The 20,364-nt window shown below is 40.6% G+C and overlaps 1 protein-coding gene and 1 gene segment (V, D, J or C); one reads left to right on the top strand and one right to left on the bottom strand.

The window, feature by feature from the left end:
• The first annotated feature begins 3,495 nt into the window (after positions 1-3,495).
• Positions 3,496-12,532, top strand: LOC133640630 (gastrula zinc finger protein XlCGF57.1-like). Its single transcript, XM_062034156.1, has 2 exons — positions 3,496-3,578; positions 10,050-12,532. Exon 2 carries the CDS (start codon positions 10,100-10,102, stop codon positions 11,828-11,830), a length of 1,731 nt encoding a protein of 576 aa, XP_061890140.1. The 5' UTR covers positions 3,496-3,578; positions 10,050-10,099; the 3' UTR covers positions 11,831-12,532.
• A 2,634-nt stretch (positions 12,533-15,166) lies between these two features.
• Positions 15,167-20,364, bottom strand: part of LOC133640578 (immunoglobulin mu heavy chain-like) — a 42,876-nt gene continuing 37,678 nt past the window's right edge. Inside the window, 7 exon segments of the C gene segment in view lie at positions 15,167-15,395; positions 15,505-15,653; positions 15,720-16,007; positions 16,076-16,387; positions 18,042-18,368; positions 19,387-19,671; positions 19,737-20,048. Coding sequence covers positions 15,387-15,395; positions 15,505-15,653; positions 15,720-16,007; positions 16,076-16,387; positions 18,042-18,368; positions 19,387-19,671; positions 19,737-20,048 — 1,682 coding nt within the window.

The raw sequence follows: 20,364 nt of genomic DNA, 5'->3' as shown, positions 1-20,364 counted from the left end.
TCAGAAGGCATAAGAAAAAGTATCTGCATTTGATTGTTTACATTTGATTATTAGCAATCCGGGGAGGGTGTTAGTTTAGGGTTGTAGCTGCCTGGAGGTGAACTTTTAGTGCTGTTTTGAAGGAGGATAGAGATGCCCTTTCTTTTATACCTGTTGGGAGCGCATTCCACATTGATGTGGCATAGAAAGAGAATGAGTTAAGACCTTTGTTAGTTCGGAATCTGGGTTTAACGTGGTTAGTGGAGCTCCCCCTGGTGTTGTGGTTATGGCGGTCATTTACGTTAAGGTAGTTGTTTGACATGTACTTCGGTATCAGGGAGGTGTAGCGGATTTTATAGACTAGGCTCAGTGCAAGTTGTTTAACTCTGTCCTCCACCTTGAGCCAGCCCACTTTAGAGAAGTGGGTAGGAGTGAGGTGGGATCTGGGGTGGAGGTCTAGAAGTAACCTGACTAGCTTGTTCTGAGATGTTTGGAGTTTAGATTTGAGGGTTTTGGAGGTGCTGGGGTACCAGGAGGTGCATGCGTAATCGAAAAAGGGTTGAACGAGAGTTCCCGCCAGAATCCTCAAGGTGCTTTTGTTGACCAGAGAGGAAATTCTGTAGAGAAATCTCGTTCGTTGGTTAACCTTTTTGATTACCTTGGTTGCCATTTTATCACAGAAAAGGTTAGCCTCTAGAATGGAACCTAGGTAGGTGACCTCATCTTTCCTGGTGATAACAATGTCACCCACTTTTATAGTGAAGTCGTTGACTTTCTTAAGGTTGATGTGGGACCCAAACAGGATGGATTCCGTTTTACCCAAGTGTATGGATAGCTTGTTGTCAGCGAGCCAGGTGCAAGTTCTACAGAGCTCAGCACTGAGGATTTTCTCCACCTGTGACTTGTCCTTGCCGGATACCAGCAAGGCAGAGTCATCCGCAAACAAAAACAATTCACAGTCGCATGCCGATGACATGTCGTTTATGTATATTAGGAACAGTAAAGGTCCCAATATACTGCCTTGGGGGACTCCACAGCTCACCGAGAAGGGGGGGGGGGGACACGGTGCTGTTCACCTCTACCACCTGCTCCCTCCCCTCCAAATAAGATTGCATCCAGCTCCATGAGGTTTTGTTAAATCCGATTGCTCTGAGCTTATCCAACAGTATAGCGTGGTTAACGGTGTCAAAGGCCTTCTGAAGGTCCAGCATGACCATGCCGCAGTATTTGCCCGTGTCCACCTCATGTTTGATGTGGTCGGTCAGATAGAGAAGGCATGTGTCAGTGGAGTGGTTAGTTCTGAAGCCGGATTGGAATTTGTACATGAGTTTATCAGTGGCAAGGTAACTATCGACCTGTTCATAAACTATTTTCTCCATTACTTTCGAAATGGAACTGAGAATAGAAACAGGTCGGTAGTTACCAGGTTCCAATTTGCTTCCTTTTTTAAAGAGGGGAGTTACTCTTGCTGTCTTAAAATCTTTTGTTACTTGGCCTTGTGTAATTGATAGGTTTATTATGTGCGTGATGATCGGGGCAATGATGGAGGCAGAGTCCCTGAGGAATCTGGAGGGAATATTATCAAGGCCGGTGGCCTTGTTAGGGTGGAGCGCGCTCAATTTTTTAAACACCTCATCAGCTGTGACCATTTGTAATTTGAAATCATCGTTGGATACTCCTAGCTTTCTGTAGAAGGCTTTAATGTGTTCTCCACCAAAGCGACCAGAGTGGTGGGACAGCTTGTTGACAAGAGTTGCGGCTATGCTGGTGAAAAAGATGCTAAGTCTGCTAGCTACCTCTATTTTGTCTGTAATGAGGGAGTCACCCTCCTTGATGCTGATGTTGGTGAGTCTTGTTTTAAGTTTCTGGCTGCAACCAGGAAGCTGGTTGTTGAGAATTTTCCAGAGCTCACGTGGCTTATTTGTGTTTTCCTCTATTTTGTCGTTAATGTAATTTTTTTTTAAGGATTTAGTCAGCTTGGTTGACTTATTTCTTAATTTATTGCATTGCTTTTTGAGAGTTGAAAGGAGTAATTTGAGGTTGATATTATTGGGTTGTTTATCTACTTCTGTTTTACATTTTTGGTATTCAGAGTATTTCCTGTTTCTGGCTTTTATGGCAGCTAATAGGTCCGGATTCATCCATGGTTCCGAGCGGGCTTTGATCCTGACTGTTTTCACGGGAGCCATGTCATTTACTATCTTTAGGAACGCCGTTTTGAAGCGATCCCAAGCAACATCGACCATGTTGCTCGCGAGCACAGGGGACCAGTCCCACTCATCTAATTTTAAATTGAAATTGTCATTGGAGTATTTTTTGAGGGATCTGGATTGGGCTGTTATGTGGCCATTGGCTTTAGGTTTAGCTATTTTACGGGTGCAGAAGGTTAGATAGTGGTCGCTAAGACCACAGATCATGACCCCACTATTTTTTATTGTAGGCCGGTCTGAAGTGAGAATGAGATCTATGGTTGATTGGGTGGAATCACACACCCTTGTAGGTAGCGCTATTGGCTGGGAAAGACCGTGCAGATTACAAAACTTGCTGAAGGATCTGAAGACAGGCGCATCTTTGCGTTGAATATCTGTGTTCAGATCCCCAGTTATAATTTTCTCCACGTTGTCTGTCCCTGCCAAGCATTCTTCCAAAGCCCCATAGAAATCACTCTGATTAGGGGGTCTATAAACAGTCCCTATTAGTACCGGCTTAGCGTTTTTAAATTTGATTTCCGCCCCCACAGATTACAGGTCATTGTGGTTAAGATCAGTGCGAGTTATGTATTTAATATCCCGGTGAATATACATACAAACGCCCCCACCATGTTTATTCCTATCCTTTCTGATAACCGAAAAGTTTTCTATTTCTATCTCTGAGTCAGAAATACTTTGATCAAATTTGGTTTCAGAGAAACACAAGATTTTTACCTTCGTGTTGAGGAACATTTCTCTGATTTGGTCAAGTTTGGCTCCAGAGAGGCTGTTCACATTAAGGTGGATGATGTGTAGTCCACTGGAACCAAAAAGAGCATCAGAGTCCACTGTGTTGTGGTACTGACCAGAAAAATTGTTGGTTATTCTTGCTGTTGAAGTTGGAGAGCAAGGAGAGAGAGGAGAGAGAGAGAGAGAGGCATATTGATCGTCCACCAGGTGAAGGGGGAGGGAGGGGGAGGGGCGGAGTTGGAGAGAGGGAGGCCAGGTTGGGTTGCTGGGGGTGGGGGTGGATTTCCTTTTGAAGACAAAGAGAAAGAGAACAACGAAAATGTTTGTGTAAAAGCGCCTCTAAATCCTGTGTATGCCGCGTCCTCGACCGTCTGGGACCGGGGAGAGGCGGCGTGGACCCCCGCCATCTCGTGCAGTTCCCCGCAATCACCGATGTCTGGGTCGCCGTCCACCGCAGCCGCCACGTCGTTCACCGCCGCTGAGTCGCTGCCGTCTCCGATGACTGGGTCGTCCTCCACCGCAGCCGTCGCGTCGTTCACCGCCGCTGAGTCGTTGCCTTCTCCGATGACTGGGTCGTCCTCCACCGCCGCTGCCGAGCCTCCGACCGTGTTGATGAACAGGGCGAAGTCCTCCGCCGAGCCGCCGATCGCTGGAGCACAGGTGAGCTTGAGCTGAGATGAGCCGGTTGCCGAGTTAGCTTCGATGGCGACGCTAGCAGTAGCATTGCTAGTCTTCGCCAGTCGGGACAACATTAACCGTGTTGTTGCAGGTCCAGGGTTGAGTTCAGTGTCTCCTGATAGTAGAAGAAATAGTAGTATTATTGACTTTCTGTCTATCCTTCCAGTCAGGGGCATGTTTCTTCTGCCTCGATGTGCAGTCAAGCATGATGCTAACACGTTAGCTCCAAAGCCAAGGTGCTTCGCTGATGTATTGTCGTGGAGATAAGTCACTGTGTATGTCCATTTTGCGTTCTTGACTCTCATTTTCAAGAGGGTAAAGTATCCGAGGAGGTTTAAAATATAAATCTGTGATCCACAGTAGAAAAAGGAAGAAGTCAATCAATCAATCAATGTTTATTTATATAGCCCTAAATCACAAGTGTCTCAAAGGGCTGTACAAGCCACAACGACATCCTCGGTACAGAGCCCACATACGGGCAAGGAAAAACTCACCCCAGTGGGACGTCGGTGAATGACTATGAGAAACCTTGGAGAGGACCGCATATGTGGGTAACCCCCCCCCCCCCCTCTAGGGGAGACCAAAAGCAACGGATTTCGAGTGGGTCTGACATAACATTGTGAAAGTCCAGTCCACAGTGGATCCAACACATCAGCGGGAGTCCAGTCCACAGCGGGGCCAACAGGAAACCATCCCGAGCGGAGACGGGTCAGCAGCGCAGAGATGTCCCCAACCGATGCACAGGCTAGTGGTCCACCCGGGGTCCCGACTCTGGACAGCCAGCACTTCATCCATGGCCACCGGACCTATGCAACTCCCCCTCGCAAGGGACAGGGGAGAAGAGGAGAGAAGAAAAGAAACGGCAGATCAACTGGTCTAAAAAAGGGGGGGTCTATTTAAAGGCTAGATTATACAAATTAGTTTTAAGATGGGACTTAAATGCTTCTACTGAGGTAGCATCTCTAACTGTTACCGGGAGGGCATTCCAGAGTACTGGAGCCCGAATAGAAAACGCTCTATAGCCCGCAGACTTTTTTTTGGCTCTGGGAATCACTAATAAGCCGGAGTGTGGGATAATCCGAGCAGTTGTTTGAATTCCTGATCGGGAGCGAAAGAGAGTACGACCGCTCATCTCGGCGTCCACCGTTTCGTCATTGGACCTAAGTCTTTGGCTTGGTAGGCGGGTACGAGCCTACCAAGCCAGGTGATGCGAGCACAAGCATGGAGGAGCCTTTGTAGTGGTGTCGCAGCTTGGTGGTCGTGCCGTCAGGTAACACCAGGAAGGTTCTTTTTGTACGATATTGACTGGTGCTTTTTTCTCCCTGGACTCAGACTTCATATCTGGTGTTGTCCTTCAGACCTAGGCCAAAAAGCCACGTAAACAGTGGCAAGACTGTGGGCGATAAGAGTGTATGTGCGTGGGCATGAACTTGCACCCAGTTTCAACTGGAACTCAGGACATATGATTAGTTGCACGGCCTATTCTAATCTATATTAAACATTTATTAATGACTTCATCCTTCATTATCTTAATTATATCCCAACTTTAGCTACCTGTAAAAATGAGTGACTTATTCTAGTCCATTTGTAAATAAATAGTTTTCCTAAATTATAGTCTCCTCACTTTAACCAGACAGTCATTAGGACAAAAGACCCTGCGAGGACTTTGCCCTTTAAAAGGGAAAGCACGAAAAAGGAAGTAAGATGAATTCATCACATTTGCTATGAGGCTTTTTATTATTAATATATTCTGTTCTTGTTACTTGGGGCGGTATAGCTCGGTTGGTAGGGTGGGCGTGCCAGCAACTTGAGGGTTCCAGGTTCGATCCCAGCTTCTGCCATCCTTGTCACTGCCGTTGTGTCCTTGGGCAAGACACTTTACCCACCTGCTCCCAGTGCCACCCACACTGGTTAAAATGTAACTGAGATATTGGGTATCACAATGTAAGGTGCTTTGAGTCATTAGAGAAAAGTGCTATATAAATATAATTAACTTCACATGGTATCTTGTTGTTCTATTTTGTAATTTCAAGGGGAACTGCACTTTTTGGAATCATTCACAGTCACTATGTAAGTTAAAGTTAAGATCCCAACGGTAGTCACACACTAGGTGTGGTGAAATGATCCTCAGCATTTAGCCCATCCCCAAGTTCACCCCCTGGGAGGTGATGGCAGCGGAAGGCGCGCTCGGGAATCATTTGGTGATTTAACCCCCAACCCTTGACTCTGAGTGCCAAGCAAGGAGGCAATGGGTCCCATTTGTATAGTCTTTGGTGTGACGACGTGGCGAAGTTGGGAGAGTGGCCGTGCCAGCAATCTGAGGGTTACTGGTTCAATCCCCACCTTCTACCATCCTAGTCACGTCCGTTGTGTCCTTGAGCAAGACACTCTACCCTTGCTCCTGATGGGCCTGGTTAGCGCCATGCATGGCAGCTCCCGCCATCAGTGTATGAATGTGTGTGTGACTGGGTGAATGTGGAAAATAGTGTCAAAGCGCTTTGAGTTCCTGAAAAAAGGTACAAAAGCGCTATACAAGTACGACCCATTTACCATTTACCATGACTCGGCCAGGGTTTGAACTCCCGACTTTCCAGTCTCAGGGCAGACACTCTAACCACAAGGCCACTGAGCAGGTCAATGGTTAATGCATCCTAAATAGAAAATAAACCTTAGCAAAAGTTAGCTAACAATTGAGTCATTGGTAGCCGCTCTATTCTGCCTATAAAGTGCTCTAAATCAGTGGTCCCCAACCTTTTTGTAACTGCGGACCGGTCAATGCTTGAAAATTTGTCCCACGGACCAGGGGGGTTGTTGTTTTTTGTTTGTTTTTTGTCATAAAAAAATACAATCATGTGTGCTTACGGACTGTATCCCTGCAGACTGCATTGATCTATATTTATATATAATGTAGGAACCAGAAATATTAATAACAGAAAGAAACAACCCTTTTGTGCGAATGAGTGTGAATTAGTGTATATGAGGGAGGGTTTTTTTTTGGGTTGGTGCACTAATTGTAAGTGTATCTTGTGTTTTTTATGTTGATTCAATAAAAACATACAAATAAAAACATTTTAAGTTATTTTTAATTTTATTTCTTGTGCAGCCCGGTACCAATCGATTCACGGACCGGTGGTTGGGGACCACTGCTCTAAATAACATCCTAAAACCCCCTTTAACATTTCAAATACACACTGTAAGTATATATGTAATGTAGTAACATTCTTAATAACATGTCATATTTACATATCTTGCTCATTTTAAGCATACAATGTCTGCTCTCACTGGGATGCCGACTGATGGGATGTTCATATCTTCCCGTTTAGATGAAGAATTAATAGGGTTGAAAAGGAGTGGTTGCAAAAGAGCGTAATTTCATGTCTTTCTTGCCATCTCCAGGTCTAAGTTGGATGTCAAAGTTGACCAAGTTCTCCGGTTTATGTCCACAACCTTCACCATATAAGTGAGAAGCATGATTTATAATCTAGAATTAGCTTTCACCATCTTAGAGGTGAGAAAGCAGCTCAGTATGTCAATATAGCAGCATAAGTTAGTTACTTCTGTGATCAATGTGCCGCTAAAAGTAGGTCCTTAACGTTAGCGCTTATAATAACAATATCGCTAATACTTGGTTAATATTCAGGTCACAAAATGTAAATGGAGTATTGTTGGCAGTTTTTGGATGGTTATTTGGAGGACTTTGTGGGTCTAATAGAGGAGCTCCCATTGACTCCAATGTTAGCTGATTGTTGCTCACGTTTATTCACTAATTAGAATTCATAAACATTTTAAAGGCCTACTGAAACCCACCACTACCGACCACGCAGTCTGATAGTTTATATATTAATGATGAAATCTTAATATTGCAACACATGCCAATACGGCCGGGTTAACTTATAAAGTGCAATTTTAAACTTCCCAGGAAACTTCCGCTTGAAAACGTTGCGGTATGATGACGTATGCGCGTGACGTCACAAGGTCAAGGGAAGGGTTTGGACCCAATTCAAATACCTCTGTTTTCTTCGACAAAATTCCACAGTATTCTGGACATCTGTGTTGGTGAATCTTTTGCAATTTGTTTAATGGACAATGGAGACTGCAAATAAGAAAGTTGTAGGTGTGATCGGTGGAGCGGCGGACTACAGCAACACCAACACCAGGAGGTTGTGTTGTGTTTTGAGCAGGATAGCAGACGCACTACAGTGAGTAAGCCCGACGCCGCATCTAAGTTAGCTTCTGTTTTTTTAGCTTCGCCAAGCTGAATATTATTAATCATGTATTTACATGTTCATGGTTTAATAGTATTTTTGATCTTCTGTCTATCCATCCAGTCAGGGTTTTTTTTTATTTAGTTTCTATCTGCATTTGAGACTGCTATGCTATCACGTTGGCTACGTAGCTAGGTTAGCTTCTATTTTTTTAGCTTCGAAAAGCTGAATATTATTAATCGTGTTTTTACATGTTCGTGGTTTAATAGTATTTTTGATCTTCTGTCTATCCGTCCAGTCAGGGTTTTTTTTAATTTAGTTTCTATTTGCATTTGAGACTGCTATGCTACCACGTTGGCTACGTTGCTAGGTTAGCTTCTATTTTTTTAGCTTTGCAAAGCTGAATATTATTAATCGTGTATTTACATGTTCATGGTTTAATAGTATTTTTGATCTTCTGTCTATCCATCCGGTCAGGGTTTTTTTTAATTTAGTTTCTATCTGCATTTGAGACTGCTATGCTATCACGTTGGCTACGTTGCTAGGTTAGCTTCTATTTTTTTAGCTTCGCAAAGCTGAATATTATTAATCGTGTATTTACATGTTCAGTCACTGTGAATGTCCATTTCGCGTTCTCGACTCTCATTTTCAAGAGGATATAGTATCTGAGGTGGTTTAAAATACAAATCTCTGATCTACAATAGAAAAAGGAGAGAGTGTGGAATCCAATGAGCCAGCTTGTACCTAAGTTACGGTCAGAGCGAAAAAAAGATACGTCCATCACTGCCTCTCAAGTCCTTCACTGTAACGTTCCTCATCTACGAATCTTTCATCCTCGCTCAAATTAAAGGGGTAATCGTCACTTTCTCTGTCCGAATCTCTCTCGCTCCATTGTAAACAATGGGGAATTGTGAGGAATACTAGCTCCTGTGACGTCACGCTACTTTCGGTACAGGCAAGGCTTTTTTTATCAGCGAGCAAAAGTTGCCGACTTTATCGTCGATTTTCTCTACTAAATCCTTTCAGCAAAAATATGGCAATATCGCGAAATGATCAAGTATGACACATAGAATGGATCTGCTATTCCCGTTTAAATTAAAAAAAATCATTTCAGTAGGCCTTTAAACATATGTCTTACATAAGGATTGTGAATGATAGGCGACATTTTAAAAAAGTGCAGTTTCCTTTGAATTTGTCAGATAAGTAAACAGTCCTTCAAATTAAAGATGAAAAATAATTGAGGTTGTTTATAGATATTATCCACAATGAAGTTCTCTATCAGTCGTCCTCAGACGAGCTTCCATCGGAGTCTCCAATCATTCCGGTTCTCCATACACCCGGCCAGCATCGTAGAGCTTTCAGCTCCCGCATCTTTCTTCAGGTCAAGTTACAGTAAAACTAAGCACACAAGGGAAAATACATTCATATACACATGAAGTACACATATGTGTAAGAATCATGTTAACCACCAAAATAGTTCTCCTGAAGTCAATATCGAGTATCCTTTGTTGAGCTGACCGTATCGTCACACCCCTAGTTGAGGCAACACCAACCCCATGACATGACACTTCCACGTGATGTAGAACAGTAGTACAACAATTTAAACATACACACACATCTGAAGAATATAGAAATAAATATATTTGGTGGGCCAAACAAAATGACTCAGCGAACCAATGTTTGGTATGGGGGATATGACTTCAAATCTATATCCTAATAACAATATATATTAAATATATCATTTGGTATATGATTGATATTAAAATAATTTCAAAGCGGGTTACAAAAGCTCCTAATTTGGCAGCTGACATATACAGTAACATATTGTGTCATTTCTAATTGTATTATTTTGTTGAAACAATTATTATTAATGTACTTGTTTATTTACTGTTAATATCTGGTTACTTTATTTGAGACAATAATACTGGAAATGATGTAATATTTTACTGAATATTTCAGCAACTAAATTAGGAGCCTGTGTAGCCTGTTTTAAAATGGTTCTATTAGTAATTCTATATGAAATAATAGATCACAAAATCAATTTTAAACCATATCGTCTATCCATAGTAAAAAGTCCTGTCGTCCTGGTTTGTTTTTATTTTCCTGTGAATAATGTTGTAAAGAGCAGCGTGTTTGTGCGTCACTGAGATTTTAAGACAGTTCATACGATAACTTGTTTTTCCTAAGTGCATGTAAAAGTACTGAATGCATTGTGTGACTGAGCAGAGATGGTGTGTTTGTCTTGCAGACGTCTGTGAAGAACATCTTCACTCTGAGCAACAGAAGTGGAACTTCCGGATGCGGATGGAGGAACCACAGCCCTCCCACATTAAGAAGGAAGTGGAATACCCACCGATCCCCCATTTTAAAAAGGAAGAGGAGGACCCACTAACACCCCATTTTAAAGAGGAAGCGGTGGATCCACTGAACCCTCACATTAAGGAGGAAGAGATGGATCCACTGACACCCCATTTTAAAGAGGAAGAGGAGGACACACTGACACCCCATTTTAAAGAGGAAGCTGTGGATCCACTGAGCCCTCACATTAAGGAGGAAGAGATGGATCCACTGACACCCCATTTTAAAGAGGAAAAGGAGGACCCACTGACCACCCATTTTAAAGAGGAAGAAGAGGACCCACTGACACCCAATTTTAAAGAGGAAGCGGTGGATCCACTGAGCCCTCACATTAAAGAGGAAGATGTGGATCATGGCATCAGTCAGGAGGGAGAGCATCCTGAATGGTTGGAGGAGTTCCCAGTCACTGGTGTCCCTGTGAAGAGTGAAGATGATGAGGTCAAAGGTGAAAGTGAGGAGAAGAGAGAGGCGGAGCCTCCAAGCAGCAGCTCAACTCAACACATGACAACAGAAGCTGATGGAGACCACTGTGGAGGATCACAAGCAGACAAGCTCTTAGCTCCACTATCACATAGTGAGGACACAACGTCACACTCTCCTGACACTGATGATGAAGACTCTAAAGATGATAAGACATGTCACACTGACAACACACACTTCACATGTTCTCACTGTGACAAAACTTTTAAATACCGTTGTCGTCTAAAAACACACATGAGAACACATACTGGAGAAAAACATTTTTCCTGCTCAGAATGTGGTAAAAGTTTTTTAAGAAAGCGAAATTTAAAAGCACACATGAGAACACACACTGGAGAAAAACCTTTATCATGTTCAATCTGCGGTAAAGATTTTACTCGTAGGCAATATTTGAAAATACACAATAGAATACATACTGGAGAAAAACCCTTTTCCTGCTCAGAATGTGGTAAACGTTTTGTAAGAAATCAAAGTTTAAAAGTACACATGAGAACACACACTGGAGAAAAACCTTTTTTATGTTCAATCTGCGGTAAAGATTTTACTCAAAAGCACCATTTCAAAGCACACATGATATTACACACTGGAGAACAACCATTTTCATGTTCAATCTGCAGTAAAGATTTTACTCGAAGGGACCATTTCAAAAAACACATGAGAACACACACTGGAGAAAAATCTTTTTCATGTTCAGTCTGCGGTAAAGATTTTACTCAAAAGCACCATTTCAAAGCACACATGGGAATACACACTGGAGAACAACCTTTTTCTTGTTCAATCTGCAGTAAAGATTTTACTCGAAGGGACCATTTCAAAAAACACATGAGAACACACACTGGAGAAAAACCTTTTTCCTGTTCAATCTGCTGTAAAGATTTTACTCAAAAGCACCATTTCAAAGCACACATGGGAATACACACTGGAGAAAAGCCTTTTGCATGTTCAATCTGCAGTAAAGATTTTACTCTAAAGCACCATTTCAAAGCACACATGAGAATACACACTGGAGAAAAACGTTTTTCATGTTCAGTATGTTGTAAAAGTTTTATACATATACAGCATTTGAAAAGACACATGAGAACACACACAGGAGAGAAAGTGTTGAGTTGCAGTGTGTGTGGTGAAAGATTCTCTTCTAAGTACCAGTGTAAGAAACACAAGTGTGCTGGTGAGAACAGCAGCAGCAAATGAAGATGCAGGATTTGAAATAAACTGTCAAAACTTTCACTTTGACTTTCTAACAACGTCAGCACATAGATTCTAACATTTATAGATTAGATATTTTAGATTATTGCTTTTTTCAGTCAAGTACATGTTTTAATATACACTATTGTGTACTTTTATTTAAAAATGAACACAATACTTTGACTGTAAAGGTGAGAATAAACAGGACAAAACATGTTACAAATACTTTTTATGTGTATTGAGATATTGAGAAATAATTTTTAATTATTATTGTTTTTATAGATGAACTCATTTATATGATGTACATATTTGTTTTACATTTGTTCATACCTTAGCTTTTGAGTACACATAAATCCCTCTTATTTCATATTTACTGGTTCACATCTGAAACATCTTCTGAACCTTTTCTAGAAGCATATTATTATTTACTTTATACATCATTTGAACAGATATGTTTTATACAAGATCATTTACTTTTAAAATGTGTGACTTTATGAATCATTTGTTGGGTCTCAATAATCCATTCTTTTAATGATCTTTATTACTCTCTTTTGTAATATGAATATATTTGTATATGTATGTCCCTATGCAATATGTAGATTAGAGAAAATGGCAACATTATATGTGGATTGTTATGAAGGTTAGTTTTGTTTTTAATAATCTACATTTCTAATTAAAAAACTACACGACATTTGTTTTTTAAAGTTGTTCATGATTTGTTTTCCCCTTTCTTAGTGTTGTGGAGAGTTATAAAGGACTGTATGGTTCTATAAAGGTAGTCTCATTCGCCCCCGGGGCGTCGGTCAGGACACAATGAACGGGACTGTTTCTTTGGCATAGGGCAGTTTACTTGTTTAGTAGGCAGGTTGACAGGCATGGCAGGTTACTTTGGATTGGCTGAATGGTACAACACTGGCAAGTATTGGTGGTTCTGCAGTAAACAGATAAGAACATCATAACCAATTAGTATAGAATACCATAGCCTACGTAGTAATAGTACATATCACATTAATGCAATAACATATCATGGATACACAATATAGCATATACCGGTAATAATTGGCATTTAGTACACATTAGCTTCACCAGTAAACAGTAAGCCCAGCCATACACACTACAGGATAGCATCAAACCAAACACTCAAATAACAGCATCCCAACATTTAACTGAACTTAAAGGCCTACTGAAAGCCACTACTACCGACCACGCAGTCTGATGGTTTATATATCAATGATGAAATCTTAACATTGCAACACATGCCAATACGGCCGGGTTAACTTATAAAGTGCAATTTTAAATTTCCTGCTAAACTTCCGGTTGAAAACGTTTATGTATGATGACGTATGCGCGTGACGTCACTAGATAAACGGAAGTATTGGTACCCCATTGAATCCAATACAAAAGCTCTGTTTTCATCTCAAAATTCCACAGTTTTCTGGACATCTGTGTTGGTGAATCTTTTGCAATTTGTTTAATGAACAATGAAGACAGCAAAGAAGAAAGTTGTAGGTGGGATCGGTGTATTAGCGGCTGGCTGTAGCAACACAACCAGGAGGACTTTGACTTGGATAGCAGACGCGCTAGCCGACGACCGCACGGATGATCGGGTGAAGTCTTTCGTCGCTCCGTCGATCGCTGGAACGCAGGTGAGCACGGGTGTTGATGAGCATATGAGGGCTGGCTGGCGTAGGTGGAGCACTAATGTTTTTATCATAGCTCTGTGAGGTCCCATTGCTAAGTTAGCTTCAATGGCGTCGTTAGCAACAGCATTGTTAAAGGCCTACTGAAACCCACTACTACCGACCACGCAGTCTGATAGTTTATATATCAATGATGAAATCTTAACATTATAACACATGCCAATACGGCCGGGTTAACTTATAAAGTGACATTTTAAATTTGCCGCTAAACTTCCGGTTCGAAACGCCTCTGCGGATGACGTATGCGTGTGACGTAGACCGGGGAACACGGGTATGCCTTCCACATTGAAGCCAATACGAAAAAGCTCTGTTTTCATTTCATAATTCCACAGTATTCTGGACATCTGTGTTCGTGAATCTGTTTCAATCATGTTCATTGCATTATGGAGAAGGAAGCTGAGCAAGCAAAGAAGAAAGTTGTCGGTGCGAAATGGACGTATTTTTCGAACGTAGTCAGCAACAACAGTACACAGCCGGCGCTTCTTTGTTTACATTCCCGAAAGATGCAGTCAAGATGGAAGAACTCGGATAACAGAGACTCTAACCAGGAGGACTTTTGACTTCGATACACAGACGCCTGTAGAGAACTGGGACAACACAGACTCTTACCAGGATTACTTTGATTTGGATGACAAAGACGCAGACGTGCTACTGTGAGTATGCAGCTTTGGCTTCTAAACATTTGATCGCTTGACCGTATGTGCGCAAATTTTTTTTGCGTATGTACGTAACTTTTTTAAAATATATAAGCTTTATGAACCTTGGGTTAGGTGAACGTTCTTTTGGGCTGAGTGATTGTGTGTGTTGATCAGGTGTTTGAATTGTATTGGCGTGTTCTATGGAGCTAGGAGCTAGCAGAGGAGCTAGGAGCTAGCGTAACAAACACGCAGGTGTTTTTATGCAGGATTAATTTGTGGCATATTAAATATAAGCCTGGTTGTGTTGTGGCTAATAGAGTATATATATGTCTTGTGTTTATTTACTGTTGTAGTCATTCCCAGCTGAATATCAGGTCACCCCCGGCTCTCACAGCATCTTCCCTATCTGAATAGCTTCAACTCCCCACTAGTCCTTCACTTGCACTTTACTCATCCACAAATCTTTCATCCTCGCTCAAATTAATGGGGAAATTGTCGCTTTCTCGGTCCGAATCTCTCTCACTTCATGCGGCCATCATTGTAAACAATAGGGAACTTTGCGTATATGTTCAACTGACTACGTCACGCTACTTCCGGTAGGGGCAAGCCTTTTTTTTATCAGATACCAAAAGTTGCAATCTTTATCGTCGTTGTTCTATACTAAATCCTTTCAGCAAAAATATGGCAATATCGCGAAATGATCAAGTATGACACATAGAATAGATCTGCTATCCCCGTTTAAATAAAAAAAAAAATCATTTCAGTAGGCCTTTAAACCCACTATATACACAACACATGCAGACAGTATAGTGGGAGTGTGTACATACTTTCAAAAATGCTGTGAATGGAAATAAAACAAAATAAAATAAAACATATCTGTTGTTGTAAAGAAATGGTTCTTTAGTTAAGTATTGTCAATACTTAACATTTTCAAGCATGTATAACGAAACTGTCAAGCAAGCAAGCTTTACTACAGTTTAAACTTTGGTGCACTCTTGTGGTCAATGTGAGTAACTGAGGGTGTGTTATTTTATTTTTTTCTTGTTTTTACTGTTTTAATGCAAAAACAGTATTCTATTTTTTATGTTGTTCTGATACTGCTTTGTTAAAAGCAAAAATTAAACCAGTGATACAGTATTAGAACCAAATCTTTATTTATATGTCAAAAGTAGTTCAATAAAACATCCACTGTCTTGGAAGCATTCTTCTGTTCCACTGACAGAATTATTTAGTCTAAAAGAGAAAAAAGCAGGAAAAAGTGAGGTCAAATGTCACATTAAATGTGATAATTTGTATTAAATAAAAAAATTATGTTATATTAAAATTATTATGTATATCTCACCTTAAGCAGGGTGGCCACCACACCATAGATGGTGGAGATGAGAAAGAGGACAAGGAATGTGGCAGACATATACCAGCTTTCCGCATTGATATCTTGGTTAACAACTGCATGAGCAATGTCATCCAAGACGTTGCAATCCGGCAAAATCACTGTGGAATTATTTTTTAAATGAGTTTATTTTTCTGCAAGATAATCATAAATCAGCTCACTAGTACCTGGATTGGTTATATTCAAGGTCAGTGTAACGGTCACATGTGTCACCCTGCAGGTGTGAACCGCCCCAGGTAACAAGTTGACTTGAGACAGGCGAAGGCGGCTTTGGATGCTGAACTTCCCATCTGGGCCTCTGCTGGGTCGACTGGTGTTGAAGTCCGACAGCTCATTGGTGTCATCCAGAAACCAGGAGACGTTAACGGACGCGGGACTGAAGCCGAACACCAGACACACCAGTTCACCACGACCCTGGAGCAAGATGGCTGACGGTTGGGTAGGAGTCACTGTGGCTGTGGAGATGAAAGTTGTAAGGAAGTATGTAGTGCAAACACAAAGTCATGTTAAGACTTTTACTCACCAAACACGTCCTCTATAGTGCTCGTAAAAGGACTTTGAGATGACTCATGTCTGACAGCGCAAGAATAGCTGGATTTGTGGTCCTCAGTTTTAGACACATTAATTCTACTGCTCATTGAATAAGTATTGCTGCTGCTGTATTTCCACGATGGGCTGTTGGTGTAGTCCAGCAATCTTTGACCATCTTTCTCCCAGTACACTATAACCTTATCTGGGAAATATCCAGAAACTAGGCAAGTCAGTGTGAGGTCATCAGACAGTGACAGCTCTGAGATGGTCGGTGGTATTATGTGCACTGTTGGTGGATACAAGTCTGATAAGAGAAACACAAAAACACATTTATAAGTGAAAAGGGATAATAGTAATAATTACAAATAATTATAAAAAGAAACAGGACCAAAAACCTCTTAATTGTGCCTCGGCCAGAAGTTGGAGACATTATCCATGTTTAGTTTACACTTGAAAAGAGTTTATCTCTCTTAAACATTCATTTTCCAACACATTCATCCCCGCACGTTAAAAACATTTGTGAACTGTTGAGAGTTTCTATTGCGGTAATTTTTGTTGGTAAATAAACGATGATGAGAGATTATCATCACACTTCAACATCCCTAACATGTAAATGCTGCCTCTTTGCTAGGTCAATATTCCAAATAAGCATCTGTTCTTGATTGTCTTACCCTGGATAAAAAAAAGGTTAACTAAATATATAAATGCAAGTAAACTAGAAAGTGGGTCTGTTGCTAAATGTTCTTATACTACATTACGCAGAAGGCTTAGCGCCGTAGACAGAACCCAGAAGAAGGTGTGAGCTATACACGGGAGGACGACAGTTGTGCCGTTTGAGCAATAAAGTGTTAGTAAGTTTTGGTTAGACAGTTAATGTGCGCGTTTGAGCGATAATCAGAAACAAATTCGATTGGCAAAAATAATAATAATAATCATAATATTATTATTATGATTACATTTGATTGGCAAAAATTACACTGGAGGACAAAATGTGCGGTGACGGTGCGAATTTGCGTGAATTGGCAAATTCCTGTAGGGCACTGAAATATAATATATGATATTATCTTCAACTGTTTTCAGACTTCATTTTAAAATAAATCTAAACTAGTCCAAATTGTAAACATTTTATTATTTAGTTTTTATAAGGTTTAAACTCTTCATATTGCAAAATAAATGAACTGAGTTGGGTTTTTTTTAATTACATTGTGTGTGTGTGTGTGTGTGTGTGTGTGTGTGTGTGTGTGTGTGTGTGTGTGTGTGTGTGTGTGTGTGTGTGTGTGTGTGTGTGTGTGTGTGTGTGTGTGTGTGTGTGTGTGCGTGTGCTCTTTTGTTACTATTACAACCTGGAAAAGTCACTGTTTAAACTTTAAAGGAGAAATCTAAGTAGGATCAATGTGAAACATTTTTTAAACCTGTGAAAGACCAATTTTCTTAAGAAACAGCCTTTAATTTGTGCTGGTAGCAGAGTTTTTTGTTTTAAGTATGCCTTTTCAAATACTTACATTCATACTGTTGATATCAAAATGCACTTTTTTTCCAATGTTTACAATTTTACATTAATACTACTTCCATCTGCTTTAAACCTTCACTAGTTAAAGTCGTAAACCTCAACCATCCTTCATAAAAATAAAAACTATAAAATGTTTTAACTGATGTTGTTTTAGATAAAAAAATTATATTTTCAGTAGACATAATAATCAATAATAATAATAATGGATTAGATTTTATATCGCGCTTTTCTATTATTAGATACTCAAAGCGTAGACATGCAATGTTATTTTTAATGTGTAATTATAACAGTGTCAAAATGCCACATGGCACAAACACACACACACACAGACACACACACATTTGTGCAAACACACTCATACAAATACACACACACACTTGTCCAGGATGAAAAAGGATGGTGTGACAGTGCTATCTGGTGGAAATGTGAATATATGTTGAGACAATACCTCTGCTTTTGCTGATGTAGTCCTCATGGCCCTGGTTGGAACACTTGTGTTTTCCCTCACAGGACACTTGTTTATATGCATCCCAGTCATCTGCTGGCACACTGAGGAAGCTCCGTAAGGTCTCTGTACCATTGCTGTGACGAGTCGGCTCCTCCGTGTGGGAATTCTGAGAGTATTTCTTCCCATCTACTTTCCAGGAGATGACAAAATCATGAAGTCGAGGGCCAACCAAAAGACAAGTAATGGTCACCTTGTCCCTCTGCTGAGACTCTGTGAGTGGGGGTCCGTGAACAAACACTCCAACTTGTTGGGATGATATTGGGGTTACTGTAAAAATAACATGAAATGTGAGATTAGAAACAAATATTAAGATCCTTTTCAAATCTTTGAACATTTTGTGCCATTCACGGTTTTATTTGCAAGCCATTTAGGTTGTGATGAATGAGCATACAGTAGGTAAAATTTGCAAGATATTTATTTTTTTATTATTACACTAGTGTTGTAATCTAAAGACAAAAAAATGCTTGTATGAAAACAAATACAAATGCAACCTTTGATTTTACATTTATCTTAAAAGAAGTTACAAAGAGTTTATGTTTAGATCTTAATGTGGACTGCTGGTCTTTCAGTTTAAATTTGTATAAACGTCCACCAGATGTCGCTATTTTTTCCTATTCAAAGCGAGCAGAAAAACAATTCTGCACTTGTGCCTTACTGTAATGGCAAGTGTGTGTTTTATTATTCTTATTTCATTCCCATAAATAAATAGTAGTGTTGTTTAAGCATAATGGCTTTTGAAGTGTTAAAGCCCCAAAATATAATGAATATTTATTATTTATTTTGAAGAAATAGAAAAACAATGCAATGAACTTATGCATGAAACATCAATAAAGTTGTCACTCATTAACCTATCTTAGGGCCTAATGATAATATAAAATAAACATCATAATAATGATGATATTGAAATAAAGCACAATGATAATGATAATAATATTAAGGAAATATTCCTTAAAATATATTTCATGGAAATATTTTTTGTTTTGAATTTAGGAACAATATATCTCAGCTACAATCGGGCGGAAGGCGGGGTACACCCTGGACAAGTCGCCACCTCATCGCAGGGCCAACACAGATAGACAGACAACATTCACACTCACATTCACACATTAGGGACCATTTAGTGTTGCTTTCAAAGGGTTAAATGATATATACTGTATGTATACATTTCTTTTAATGCTTTTAAGTGATTTTGAAAGACAAACGAATGCAGATATTTGAAGGACAATGTTATGAGTTTTTTTTTTTTTTCATGCATCATGCCAATAGCGTACTTATGATTATTTACCGGAGCAAATGCTGATGGTCTTGGTGACATCTTTATTCAGCCACTTGTCAGACACTCGACAGGTGAAGACCTTCCCAGTTTGCCACTCTGTCGGTGGGACGTGGAGTTGACTGGTCACAGCCACACGTCCATCCGCACTCATGCTGATGCTAGTAATTGATGGCGCTCTCTGCTTAGCCTCGCTGAACCATTTAATTTGAGGGTTAAAGCCCCGACCAGAGCACAGAACCCTCTGAGGTTTCCATTCCTCACTGGGGGCCAGAAAGAGTTCCACTGATGGGTCCACTGTTGGAAAATGGGTTCAAATTATTGTGTCAAATGAATCCAGCTCTGATGAGTCGGACTCTCACCAAAAAGGCCGTATATGGGGTTTGACCGGAAGCTGTCGGAGAAGCCTTGGCTCACTTTGCAGGTTAAATTTGCGTCACTCTTCCTGTAGGACTCGTGCAAACTGAAACGTGGACGGATGGAATGTGGGCCCAGGCCTTCAGGGAGATCAACATACTGTTTGTTAGAAATATCCACACCGTCGGCCTGAAATGTGACGTAGAGGTCGATGGCGTCCAGTTGCGTGACGTCACACTCGAACACGCCGCTGTTGTTATTGTGTAAATCTGCAAGAGATCGCCTCATCTCCACCAGTGGAGCGGTGACTGCAACACCTAAGTGATCATAACAGGATCAAAGGTGGAATTCAGTCTCTCAAAGATACAGTAGCTCATCAGAGTACAGTAAATACACCCCTCACATTTCAGCTGACGTTTTATATAATAGTCTCAAAGTACAATACCATGGAAATGAAACTTAGAGTAGTCAGTGTACATCTTGTACTGCAGGGTTATGCAACTGACGGCCGCCGGTAATAGATAGATAGTACTTTATTGATTCCTTCAGGAGAGTTCCCTCAGGAAAATGAAAATGACATCATCCCGGCCCCCGAGTTCAGTTCAAATCTTCAAATAATTTGTAAAAACACAA

The sequence above is a fragment of the Entelurus aequoreus genome, linkage group LG23 (genome assembly GCF_033978785.1).
Source record: "Entelurus aequoreus isolate RoL-2023_Sb linkage group LG23, RoL_Eaeq_v1.1, whole genome shotgun sequence".
Taxonomy (NCBI): Eukaryota; Metazoa; Chordata; class Actinopteri; order Syngnathiformes; family Syngnathidae; genus Entelurus; species Entelurus aequoreus.
Note: the sequence above shows the minus strand (reverse complement) of the source record. Positions and strands in the feature narration are given on the sequence as shown.

Excerpts from the sequence above, each read along its gene's own strand:
- LOC133640630 (XM_062034156.1), top strand. The coding sequence starts at position 10,100 with ATGCGGATGGAGGAACCACAGCCCTCCCACATTAAGAAGGAAGTGGAA.